General features: G+C 44.5%; 1 protein-coding gene across 1 annotated transcript in view; it reads left to right on the forward strand.

Annotated features, from left to right (window-relative positions):
* Nucleotides 1–13,043, forward strand: part of RIMS2 (regulating synaptic membrane exocytosis 2) — a 1,513,920-nt gene that overhangs the window by 318,987 nt on the left and 1,181,890 nt on the right. The window contains exon 4 of the mRNA XM_069220600.1: nucleotides 10,382–10,592. Coding sequence (XP_069076701.1) covers nucleotides 10,382–10,592 — 211 coding nt within the window. The remainder of the gene's footprint in view (nucleotides 1–10,381; nucleotides 10,593–13,043) is intronic.

Genomic DNA, 13,043 nt, shown 5'->3' on the forward strand with positions numbered 1-13,043 from the left:
TCTGAATCTTTACCTCAACAGAACACTCACAATTCCATGAATCAGAGACTGTGTTACACCCCATTTGCATGAGGCTATGCGCTTCCACCACCTCCCTCCCTCCCTCCCTCCCATCCCCAAACCCCGCGAGGTAAGGCACGTCCCAGCAAATCAAAAATATCAGAATACAGGCAGTTAAGTGAAAGGGCTCACTCAATAACTTTGTTCTAGATCAGCAGAATAGATAAAGAGCTTTATTACAAAATTCAAAATAGGACAATATAGAGTTATTGCCATGAAGGCTCCCAGTAAATAAATAGGGCATTACAGAGAGGTGCAAAATCAAAGTTATTTTCAGTCTAAGCGTGCAGCAAAATCAAAAGAAAAATGGACATCATCACTAGCAACATCCAAGGGCCTAATTATGAGCCTGGTGGTCAGAAAACCCGACCGCCAGACTTGTGGTGAGGAGAGCACCGTGGAGCTGGTGGCTCCCCAACCAGACCCATTACAAGTTTTCCACTGGGCTGACCGTCAGCCCAGTGGAAACTGTGTGGTAGCATTGGAATCTGCTCCACATGGAGCTGAGTCCAATGCCGTCACACAGCGGGGCCATCCAGCAACCTCGGAATACGCACTGTCTGCAAAGCAGACTGTGTTCATTCTGACGGTGCTGGGCAGGGGGGCACTGGCACTGGCTTTCCACCAGCCTTTTCATGGCAGGGTCCCCACCACGAAAAGGCTGGTGGAAAATAGGGTTGTAATCAGCCAGGTGGCTCTGAGTTCACAGCTGCCATGGCTGGTTACAAGTTCGACCGCTGTCACCCCGTCGGGATCTATGATCTTGTGCCCTAAGGTAACTATAACTCACGCCCTCGCCATGCACTGCTAATTACCCCACAAATTACGGCACTCATGACATCTTTGATAACATAATTGATAATATCAATTTAATATTTGCAGTATAATTTTTGCCCAAAAAAAGTGTGGATGGCGGGGGCGCAAGTTATAGTTACCTTAGGGCACGAGTTAATAGTTACTTGAGATAACGCCACTCCAACAGGTGAATTTCTATGGTTTGGTGCATTTAAAATGCGAGCCTAACTATAACGCCCCTGTAACCTTTGATTTTTTAAGTGACTATATATATATATATATATATATATATATATATATATATATATATACACATACACAAATATATAATATATGTGTATATATAATAATGTATAACTTTATAAATGTTTCTTTAACATGGAATACGACAGAGTAGGAGTTCTTCTATTTTAATAACTTTTCTAAATGAGATGATGCCCGGAGACCTGGATGAACGCCTCTTCGGCCCCTGACATCGCCATAGCCATCCCCGAAGGCTACAAGATTTCCAGGAAAGACCGCACCAACCAAGTAGGAGGAGGAATCGCCATCGTCTTCAAAGACTCTATCATCGTCACCACCTCCACTGAAGACACCCCCCTCGCCGCAGAACACCTGCACTTCCAGATTCGCACCGACCCCAGGACCACCCTCAGAGGATCCCTCATCTACCGTCCCCCCGGACCGCGCACCCTTTTCAGCGACTCCATCACCGACTTCGTCTCCCCGTACGCCCTCGCCTCGCCGGACTACATCCTCCTCGGCGACCTCAACTTCCATCTGGAACAGAACAACGACCCCAACACCACCGCCCTGCTCGACAACCTCGCCAACCTCGGCCTCAAGCAACTGGTGAACACCCCCCCCCACATCCCCGGACACACGCTTGACCACCTCTTCTCCGCCAGCAAACATGTTTCCTTCAGCCACGCCTCCGCTCTACACTGGACCGACCACAGCTGTGTCCACTTCACCTTCCGACGCGAGATCCGCCACCTCCGCACTCAACCCATCCCTCGTCGACAGTGGAACAAAATCCCCGAAGAACAGCTCTTCTCCACGCTCACAGACAACCAACCTACCTTCACCACCGACCCCAACGACGCAGCCCTCAACCTCACGAACTGGATCACCAACTGCGCAGACAACCTTGCTCCCCTCAGACGCTCTCCACGACAGGCCAACACCAAAAAACCTCTCTGGTTCTCTGACACCCTTAAGGAATCGAAGAAAACCTGTCGCGCCCTCGAGAAAGCCTGGCGCAAGGACCACACCGCTGACAACATGACCGCCCTCAAGAACGCAACCCGCGAACACCACCACCTGATCCGCGCAGCCAAACGGAATTTCTTCACTGATAGACTGGACAAAAACAGCCACAACAGCAGAGAACTCTTCAGCATCGTTAAAGAGTTCTCCAACCCCAACGCCAACGCCATCACGCCCTCACAAGACCTGTGCAACTCCCTCGCCACCTTCTTCCATCGCAAGATCACCGACCTCCACTACAGCTTCGGACACCAGACCCAGCCGAGCAACACGGAACCCACACCCCCAGCCATCACCCTCAACGCCTGGACCCACGTCAACACTGAAGAGACCAAAACCACCATGAACTCCATCCACTCTGGCACCCCTTCGGACCCCTGCCCACACTTCATCTTCAATAAAGCCGACGACATCATCGCCCCGCACCTCCAGACCATCATCAACTCCTCTTTTTCATCGGCTACCTTCCCCGAAAGCTGGAAACACGCCGAAGTCAACGCCCTACTAAAGAAACCTACGGCTGACCCAAGCGACCTGAAGAACTTCCGCCCCATCTCGCTCCTCCCGTTCCCTGCCAAAGTAATAGAGAAGACCATCAACAAACAGCTTACCAACTTCCTGGAAGTCAACAACCTTCTCGACCCCTCACAATCCGGATTCCGAGCCAACCACAGCACTGAAACCGCCCTCATCTCAGTCACAGACGACATCAGAACCCTGATGGACAACGGTGAAACAGTCGCCCTCATCCTCCTCGACCTCTCGGCTGCCTTCGACACCGTCTGTCACCGCACCCTAATAACCCGCCTCCGCTCCACCAGGATCCAAGGCCAGGCCCTGGACTGGATCGCCTCCTTCCTCTCCAACCGCTCCCAAAGAGTCTACCTCCCACCTTTTTGCTCAGACCCCACAGAGATCATCTGCGGCGTCCCTCAAGGCTCCTCGCTCAGCCCGACACTCTTCAACGTCTACATGAGCCCCCTCGCCGACATCGTACGCAAGCACAACATCATCATCACCTCCACCGCCGACGACACCCAACTTATACTCTCCCTCACCAAGGACCCCGCCAGCGCAAAGACCAACCTACAAGATGGAATGAAGGACGTCGCAGATTGGATGAGGCTCAGCCGTCTGAAACTGAACTCAGACAAAACGGAAGTCCTCATCCTCGGCAACACCCCGACCGCATGGGACGACTCCTGGTGGCCCACGGCCCTTGGCACCGCTCCGACCCCCTCTGCCACGCCCGCAACCTCGGCTTCATCTTGGACCCTCTTCTCACCATGACCAAACAAGTCAACGCCGTGTCCTCCGCCTGCTTCCTCGCCCTCCGCATGCTCTGCAAGATCTTCCGCTGGATCCCCGCCGACACCAGAAGAACCGTGACCCACGCCCTCGTCACTAGCCGCCTGGATTACCGCAACACCCTGTATGCTGGGACCACCGCTAAACTCCAAAAACATCTGCAACGTATTCAAAACGCCTCCGATCGCCTCATCCTCGACGTACCCCGCAACAGCCACATCTCCGCCCACCTGAGACACCTGCATTGGCTCCCAGTCAGCAAAAGGATCACCTTCCAACTTCTCACCCACGCACACAAAGCCCTCCACGACAAGGGACCAGAATACCTCAACCGACGCCTCAGCTTCTACGCCCCCACCCGTCTCCTCCGTTCCACCAGCCTCGCTCTCGCCGCCGTCCCTCGCATCCGCCGCTCCACAGCGGGTGGGAGGTCCTTCTCCTACCTGGCGGCCAAGACCTGGAACACCCTCCCCACCAGCCTCAGGACCACTCCGTATTCCGGAGACTCCTCAAGACCTGGCTCTTCGAGCAGCAGTACCCCCCTTCCCCCTAGCGCCTTGAGACCCGCACGGGTGAGTAGCACGCTTTATAAATGTTAATGATTTGATTTGATTTGCCCTGCTAATGGAGAATTATTTATCATGGCTAACCTCCAGGGGTGTCTGTTGACGAGTCCTGTCAAGTTGTGAGCACCTCTTGGTATCAGGCTAAGAAATATGTTCAGCTTGACAGTCTTGACGTCAGACCAGAGTCCAAATTAGCAAGCATGGCATAAAATAACATTAGCATAGCAGCTTACAGCTTGTGTTTGTTTTCAGTAAGGTTAGATTTATAATTAATCAAGTGAAGGAAGCTCACGCCTTCTTTACACCCTTGTCCAGTGCCAACAACCAACCACCTGTATTAGCTGGCATTTTCCTGTAATTTGGAGAGAGAATCCCTCATCTAAAAGTCGCATCCGAGAAGGAAAATCTTGAATTACAAGGTATGTGAGTGCTTTGTTTTTGAACAAATGCATTAAGATACAGCCTAAGAAGGCAATATGTTTCACCCCTAAACCCATAATTCAGACCAGCAACCGTTTTTTACATTAGTAACAGTACTGTTGAATGCTATAATAGGTGTGGCAAAGAGGATTAAACAAAATAGGTTGGGTCTATCTTAAATTGAGTGTTTTTATGCAGAGCCGACTCTAGGGCGGTGCAACAGGTGCATTGATGGGGGTGGCGGGGGGAGCACCGACCTCAAGTGGGGTGCTGTATGTAGCAATAACGTATGTTTAAAACTACCTGCTGCAGAGTTGCTTATGCATCCAGCTTTCAGGCAGCAATAAGAATGTGAAGATAACTCTTGTGATTAATGTTCCTTCTAGAGAGAGAGATCATAGTTTTGTCCAGTGGCAGTTTTGACTCTTCATAAAGTAGTGCAGGGGGTTAATATACCTGCTGCAAAGAACAGAACTGTATTTTATGTGGATAGCTGAGTGGATTAGTAAAGCCAACCTTTACCAGTGCTTTACAAAAAATGAAATGTATGTAAAAGAGGGGCTATGGAGAGATGAGGGGCACTTTTCCTGGGTAATAGTGAGGGAATCCGAGGAGGTTACGGGAGGGCATGCAAAAAAGATTGTCACACCGGGTGCCACCAGTTCTAAAGCCGGCTCTGTTCTCATGTACTTTCTGCCTGTAGGCAGACTTTCCCTTATTGTGTAAAGGAGACTGCCTTTTGCATCAGAACCTGCAGTGGGAGCTGAATTACTTGTATCGTTAATGCCCAAAAGCCAGTGCTGTCCCTTCAGTCACACAAAATGTGTTGCTGGTGTCCATGTGTTTGAGAATGGACCTTGAAGGTTCAAGGTCATGTCCCACCTGAAATCATAAAACCACATAAATTCAGATTTTTAACAGTTCTAATTGAATCACTGAAGAGTGTTCCATTGAAAATCATTATGTGCAATTTTTCTGTAAAAAGCAACACGATTATGTTCTGATGGGATGAAAAATTACAGTACCACTTGATGCACCCTAAGTAAACACATTTTCAAATGTGACTTTAGGTAAATGTAATCACCAGGGTTAACGCTACGCCTTAACCCCTGCACCTGAAATCCTTAATCCTTACCGATATCCCAATACCTTTATCCGTATCCCCGTACCCTTCACCCTGATCAGCATACCCTTAACCCTAGACCCCAAATTCTCAACTCTAGTCACCAAACCTTTAGCCCTAGGCCAAATACTTATTCCTATATCCCGAACCCTTAACTGCGGCACCCTTAATCCTTTATCCCAATCCATATGTCCCTTAACCCTATACCCATACCCTAGCTCCCATCCCACAATTGTAAACGCATTACATGTTACCCTATACCATTAACCCCAATACCTTGGCCCCTTCCTTTAGTATATTTTGAGGCATATATTTTGAGAAGTGTTCCTTTTTTTGAATTATTTATTTTAATAACTCATAATTTGGAAGTGTTATTTGTTGAAGTGTTTCTTTCAAAATGTTGAGACTGCTGTCTCTCATCAAGCCCATGACATCCTTTTTGCCAATGCTGCTCATCTTTAAGGTTCAGGAGTGAGCAGAAATACATTTGCACATACCATGATTGGTAAGTGCAGAAGGAAAAAGTAGGCACAAATTAGGGGTTTGAGCATTGTATCATCCAAACGCCACCATAGGTTTTCACATGACTGACCTCCCTTTTCTGAACTCAGCTAAGATTGTTGCCCTGAAAAGTAGCAGTAAACAAATAATAACCTTATATCTGAAACCCTTAACCCATTACTCCTATACGTTTAACCAAGACCCTTACATTCTATAAACTCTGTAACCAAAACGCTTAACCTTATTCCCCAAACAGTACATATTTTACCCTTAATCATCTTTCTTAACCTTAAGACTTTACCAATGCCTTAGCTGTATATATACTTTAAACCTACACCCTTGACCCTACACAATTAACCCTATGCCCTTACACCTGTACCTTTAGCCTTAGATCCCAAACCCAATATCTTTAACCATGTACCCCTTCACCATAGACCTCTGCCCTAGCCCCTAACCTTTAACCTTAATCGCTAACCTTTAAACCCTTTCACGCCGTCCTTTGTATTTTGGTAACATAGACTTTGGGAAGGGCTCCTTTTTCAATGTGTTTATTAGCACCAGTGAGCGTTGGTTTCAAAGTTTGGAAGCAGTACCCCTTGCAGAGGACCGCTGTCTCACCAGGGCCATGTCATCGTTTCTTCGTCACTGATGCCTTGTTTAGAGCTGCTTATCTATAAAACAGGGGTGAACTAAGACACAGCTCGCACATACCATGTTTGCTAAGCGCAGAGCGAAAGACAAGGGGCTTGAACGTTAGATCACGCGTCGTCCCTTTTACCTCCCCCATGTATTGAGGACTTCTTTAAATCTTGTAAATATTTTCCTCTGTAAACATCCATTTACTGTCTGCTGCACCTCAGGTTTTCGCCTGACATTCCTCTAGTCTAAACTCTGCAAAGCCTGTTGCCCAGTACGGTACATATTATGGCATTTTTATCCTTGACTGTTAACTAAAAGGGAAAGCATGGCGGGGCCATAGTCCCGGGTATAACATACAGTTGAGCATTATTTTCTCAAATAAAGTAAGGTGCTACTGTGCTGTTGAAGTCATCAAAAAGTGAATTATACTGATGCATATAAATCCACAGACATATCATATATGATAGTTACTTAGAATTGTGTTGTTTTTCAGTCCCCTGACTTGCTGCGTATTGTTTTTCCCTGACGTGGGGTGCCTCCCACCCCTAACCTCAAAATATTCCATAGTTTCTTTTGATTCCTTTGCATAGTTAGCTGTTTCTACTGGATTAATTCATTTTGGATGCTCACGGCCCTCTCTCCGATTGAATTTATCGGTTTCTTATTGACTTTTGAATTTACCCTGAGGAAGATCTCGTCTCCATTAAGCTTCTGTCTCGAACTGGAGCCCAACCAGTCAGAGACTCTTAAAACTTCAGTGCAGTTAGCCTGTTCATATACCACTGTGACCCTCCATAAGATTGTGAGCTTGTGTTTTTAATCATTTATATTTGTTCTTACACCAATCATATCATTATACTTGTTCACTCAGTTGGCGCACTGTTTCTTAGCATCTGGCGGCAGACCGCTTTTGTCAACCTTATGTTTCTCATACTCCCCACCCATGGCGTATCGTGACTTTGTACGTTGCTTAGTTGAGTCAGTTATGTCGCAGATTAACTGACTACATTTTCTGCTCGCAGTTGGGGATACATGACATTATTGCACCACCATGTGCCTGCTATAAGCATTACAGGCAAGCCAGATGTGTTGGTGTTCTCTATCCCTGTTGTATATAGCGACCATTGAAAGTAAAGATCAATTATTTATTGAATTTCTTTGGCCTTCATTTAAATCTAAATCATTTGTTACATTGTTCGTGACACTGAGAATTGTTGATCACTCTACTTAATTATATATCTTTACATAGAGATTTCTTATGGCAACATTGTCTACCGTTTTATTTTTGCCGGAGCCTATCGTCCCTACATCCCCCACAGACCCTTTTCAGCTCACCTGTTTAATCATCCAGTCTCCTCTTTGACCACATTTACCGTGGGCCACCAAAGTTATATGGCCGTCTAGTTTAGGGACCTAAATAGCACAATCAAATAGTCAAATATCCCTCCTGTCTGCAGAGACATCTTCAATCTCCCGGGGATACAGAAAAAAACATTTTGCAATGTAAGAACTTTTCTTTGCCCCTAAACTTTTGTGAACAGGAAAAACTTCTTGAATGAGACTGCTTGCTCCCTAATTGGTCACCAAGTAATTGGTGGATCCTCTGACTCCGCGTTGGAGCAGTGGTTCTGTATTTCTTTTGCTGTGACTCTTGATACAGTGCTTACGATCTGCGGCCTCCCAATCTCCCTGGGCGAGAAGGAGTAAAGGTTTTCCAGCTCAAGTCATAGGATTAATGCAACAGACTCACTTTTTGAGGTTCTAACATCGATGCTGTTGGAATTTTCCATCTGAAGGAAATCCTCTCACGAATACAAATTCACACTGTACGAATATTTACAGTTCAATAGCATTCATAATTGAATTTATTTGGGTACCTATTTGTCGTGCAGGTATGCAGAAATCTTTTGAATCTGGCTCTTAAACTATTACTTGCTTAGCTATGGAACCCTGAGGCCATGTGTCATGAGGGAGGTCAAGAAAAGAGTTCATCAGATTTCAAGATTTCGTTCTGTCCTGCCTTAGAATGTGTACACTAAAGATCAAGATGACTAAGTGGTCAAAGTAGCAAAAGCAAGCACTTTAATAAATAGTCTTTCAGTAAGTGCATCAACATACTGCCTCGCAGCTGTAATAAACAGAGGAATGATTGACCGAATAGTATTATTTTCATATATAATGGCAGAGGGATAATTCTTTACATTTAGTGGATGTTTATTTTTCCTTTTCCAGTTTGCTTTCTCTTCAGTACGGTACTTCTGTATGAGTTATGTGCTGCAGAGGCTGAGTGAAGTGACGGTAGATGCAGCAATAGTCATCCAGCTCTGGGACACAGGATACTGTAGCCTCTGTGCTTCCGCATTTCCGGCCCCAACAGTCCCGGACCCTATCCGTGAAGGAGATCTTCAGCTGAAACTATTGCCTCTGCCTTCTGTGCAAAAACCCTGCCTCTGGGATTGGAACGCGAGACCTGCCTCTCAGTCCCGTTGGAAAAGCGTTGTTCTCTTTCATGTCAGGGAGCCATTTGTGGTCTAAACAATTTGTTTACTTGAAATACAGGAAGGACTGGGTTACCTTTCAAGAGTGAATTAGTGCTTTGGGCGTGTGGTTAGGGAAGGGACCTACCTGGTCATGAAAGCGAGATTCCATCAACATGAGAGTATAATCAGTGCGTACATTCTGCAGTATCGCATGCTGGTTATTTTGCTCCTTTAAAAAAAAAAAAAATTCTGTTTGAATTCCACTTTTTTTAGGTGGCCTTTATTAAAATGGTAGACCGTGGCTGCACGTATATGAGTTTTTTTTATATGTAATAGGTACATGTATATTTTGTAAATGAAACTTGAGACCTGTTGAATCAGTATCTATAACATAGGTTTAGTATTTTATGACTATGCATCTAGTTTACAGTGGTGACAACCTTGCAACCACATCCCAGCCACTAAGACACTGGACCGCAACACATGCGGAGCACCCACCTGGGCTGTCCTGTGAGTGAGCTAGTTCGCACCACCGGGGCCAGTGATTCCCATCACTGTACAATCACATGGTGTAAAAGCATTCTGAAAGTGCGGCAAGGCGGTCTGTTGGTGCCCTGTAAGTGTTTGTGTACATGAGTAAAATCAGCTTTCAATGCATTTGTAGTCTCTGGAACATCAAATATGTTGAGCTACTGCTTTGCAAATGACTTCCATCAATATAACCAAATATATTGTAACAGAGCAGGAACGTCCATGGGGTTCGTGGTATTATTCATGAAGACTAGAGAAGAAACCCTCTGATGAGTGCATCAGTGCCAATGCTTGTGGTAGTGTTAAACCCTGGCACACTGAACGGGGGTACAATATAGCAGCTCTGAGTGCTCCTTGCTTCGCTCCCCACTAGGATTCTGCTCAGCCACCCCTTCCCTGCAAGCCTGTCTCTTGCAGGGATTTGTTCCAATGGACAATGCTTTCCATCCCAATCATCCATCAAACTCTTCGACAAACTCCAGGGAGTCAGAAGATGAACGGTGCACACCATTCTTAAGCAAGACTGAATGTGGAAGTTTACAAAACTAAATGCTCAAGTCCGTTTTTAACAACCTATGAATGTGTTCACTGTTGGTATGAGTTGTGAATAAATGTACTGAAGAACGAATACAACTTTCTAAATATGAAAATCAACTCTAATTTGTATCTGGCTTTCCTTTTTCCTGCAGAAAATTGCACCAGCAGTTTGAAATGTACAAGGAGCAGGTCAAGAAGATGGGCGAAGAAGCACAACAGACACCGGAGCAGAAGGGTGAAGCCCCCACCTGTGGAATCTGCCACAAAACAAAGTTTGCCGATGGCTGTGGCCATAACTGTTCATATTGCCAAACAAAGTTCTGCGCGCGGTGTGGCGGACGGGTGTCGTTACGCTCAAACAAGGTACACAATCTCTTGTGTTATAATCCGTGTGTTTGCGAGGTACACTTGGTACATAGGAGGGAGGGTGGTAAGTTGTTGCTGCCAGTGTATGCGGAATTTATTAAACTACTGTATTTCTTCCTGTAATGGTAGGTGGACAATGGTGGAAGACATTATTTTATACAAATATACTAAACTCTGCAGCAGGCAGCATCTACAGTTCTCTGTCCCAGGGATCAATATATTAGAGAGGTGGACGTGCTGCGGTTTACCAGGTCTCTTGTTAAGACTTACACTGGCAAATAGCAGGCAAAATCAATTTTGAAACAATAGTGCTTGGTACAATTGAATAATTTCTTAGGCCCGTTGTGGAGTTTGCTACACATTAAAACAGCCTTGACTTGGGAATTCCTGCAGAGTTGGAGTATAGTAAGTGTTAGCACATTAGAGGATCGCACCATGTTGCGGTTCACATTTCACTACTTTATAGAAGCTAAAAACACATCTAAGAAGCTTAGTTCAAACAGGAGCCGTCCATAATTTCAAGGAAACTTGACCAATAAGTATTATTCAGAAATTAAAACAGCGTTTCATTGAGGGTACGACAAAGTATCTCATAAAGAGAAAAAATTAGAAAATCAATTAATCCCAAACCCATAAAACAGAAAAGGACCAGATAGCACAAACATTGGGAACCATATTGTTTGTATTATCAATCTCGGGCATCTGTAAATAAGCCACATATACATAAAACGTACAAGAAAGTCTGTATTTTCATAAAAACTGCCATCACTTCATGAAGAGCACATACACTGTAGAGGGAGGATCCCCTATCCTGTATAGGGAGGCTATTAAATGGATATTATTTTCGACCCACTCAAAACATCTGGTGTGTTTGCACCGGTTCTGGGAATTACCTGGTGATGCTCTTCTGCTCAGTCTAAGTTTGGGTGGGGGTGCACAGAACTATTTTTTCTTGTGTGTATTTGTAGGTAATTAGACTATTTCCATGAAGCATCTGTGTATACTTCCATGTGCCTCAGCATTAAATTGGATCTAGATTATGCATATACTCCTTATTTATTTTATCAGCCTGGTTGTTCCCTATATGAACGAATCCGGTCACTACCTCTACAAATTTGTGAAATTGTCTTATAAGCAAGACATTTAATCTTAATGATTGAAAATTAAGTTGACTCTACATGATCATTCTACTTAAAAAAAAAATATTCAATAAAAATATATATTTTTTTACAATAGCTCCGAATCACTCTTCCCATATGATGCTGATATCTATGATCTCTCTCCATCAGTAGTGTTGCAAACCTCCACTCGTACATAACCACACTCAATAAAGTAACACATTATTTAGTGGCCACAAGATTTTGCAATAATATATCCTGTGTAAAAAACACTAATCGATTAATATGAATTCAAGAAAACATCTTAGTTGTATTAGAAAGTTGGCAAGTAAATGATCAATTAAAGAAGCTTTCAGGACCGTTGTACTATTTGGAATAGATTATTTTTAATATGAACAGAGAGGGATTATTCTAATAAAAGGCCATGGTGTGGTTAAGAGTGTAAAGCAGAAAACAATGCACAACTGTTCCTTGTTCATTCATCCCGAGGCTTTGAGCTTGTGGGAAGCTGTGCAGTGTGTGTGTGTGTGTGTGTGTGTGTGTATATATATATACATATATTTATATATCCTATTGTTAAATTACAGAAACATATTTCATGTAAATACATATCTTGGATAAAAAAATATGTATTTATAGTTGCTCTAACGAAGACATTTGATACATTTAACAATGACATAAGAGATACATATATTTTAGGGGCAAATATGTGCTCAAAATCCAGTTTGGTGCCAGTCCCTAAATTAATTGGAATCTTCCTTGTAGCCTGACGTCTTGATTTGAGGAAAGATCAATAGACTGCCCTCTTAACACTCTGATCTGACAGTAACCTACACTGCCTTCTCCTGCAATAATCTGTTTATTAGGTGATTTTTTTTAAAGCCCTGCATACCACCATGCAGTAGCCTCGGAGCACTTTAGGCAGAGGTACAGGTAGGAGGAAAACGGTAGAGGAACATTAAATCGACAAATTAAGAGATGTGCACTCTGCTAGAGAGATAGAGCAAATTCACCAAATGTGCAAGGGTGCGATGATAAAGCTTTAGGTGAGTCAGTGATGTCCTGAGAACCTTAGAGTATTGAGGACAGAAGCCATCTTCTGGAGTCTGACTGTCCCATCAAGTGACAGTGAACATTCTGTAAACATAGAGAAACCAGACTACCTGTTTGCCAAATTGAAGAAGTTTGTTTATAAGGGCATCATGAATTGAGCGGCATAGTAGAGTTCTTCATGGAGGAGCCCTGCGCATCAAGAGATTTTTTATCGCATTTCTTGTGAGTGTGTCTGTGGACAGTAGATTTAAAAGGGCTAACACTAGTCTTTTGGTTA

This window comes from Pleurodeles waltl, chromosome 2_2, assembly GCF_031143425.1.
Source record: "Pleurodeles waltl isolate 20211129_DDA chromosome 2_2, aPleWal1.hap1.20221129, whole genome shotgun sequence".
NCBI lineage: Eukaryota > Metazoa > Chordata > Amphibia > Caudata > Salamandridae > Pleurodeles > Pleurodeles waltl.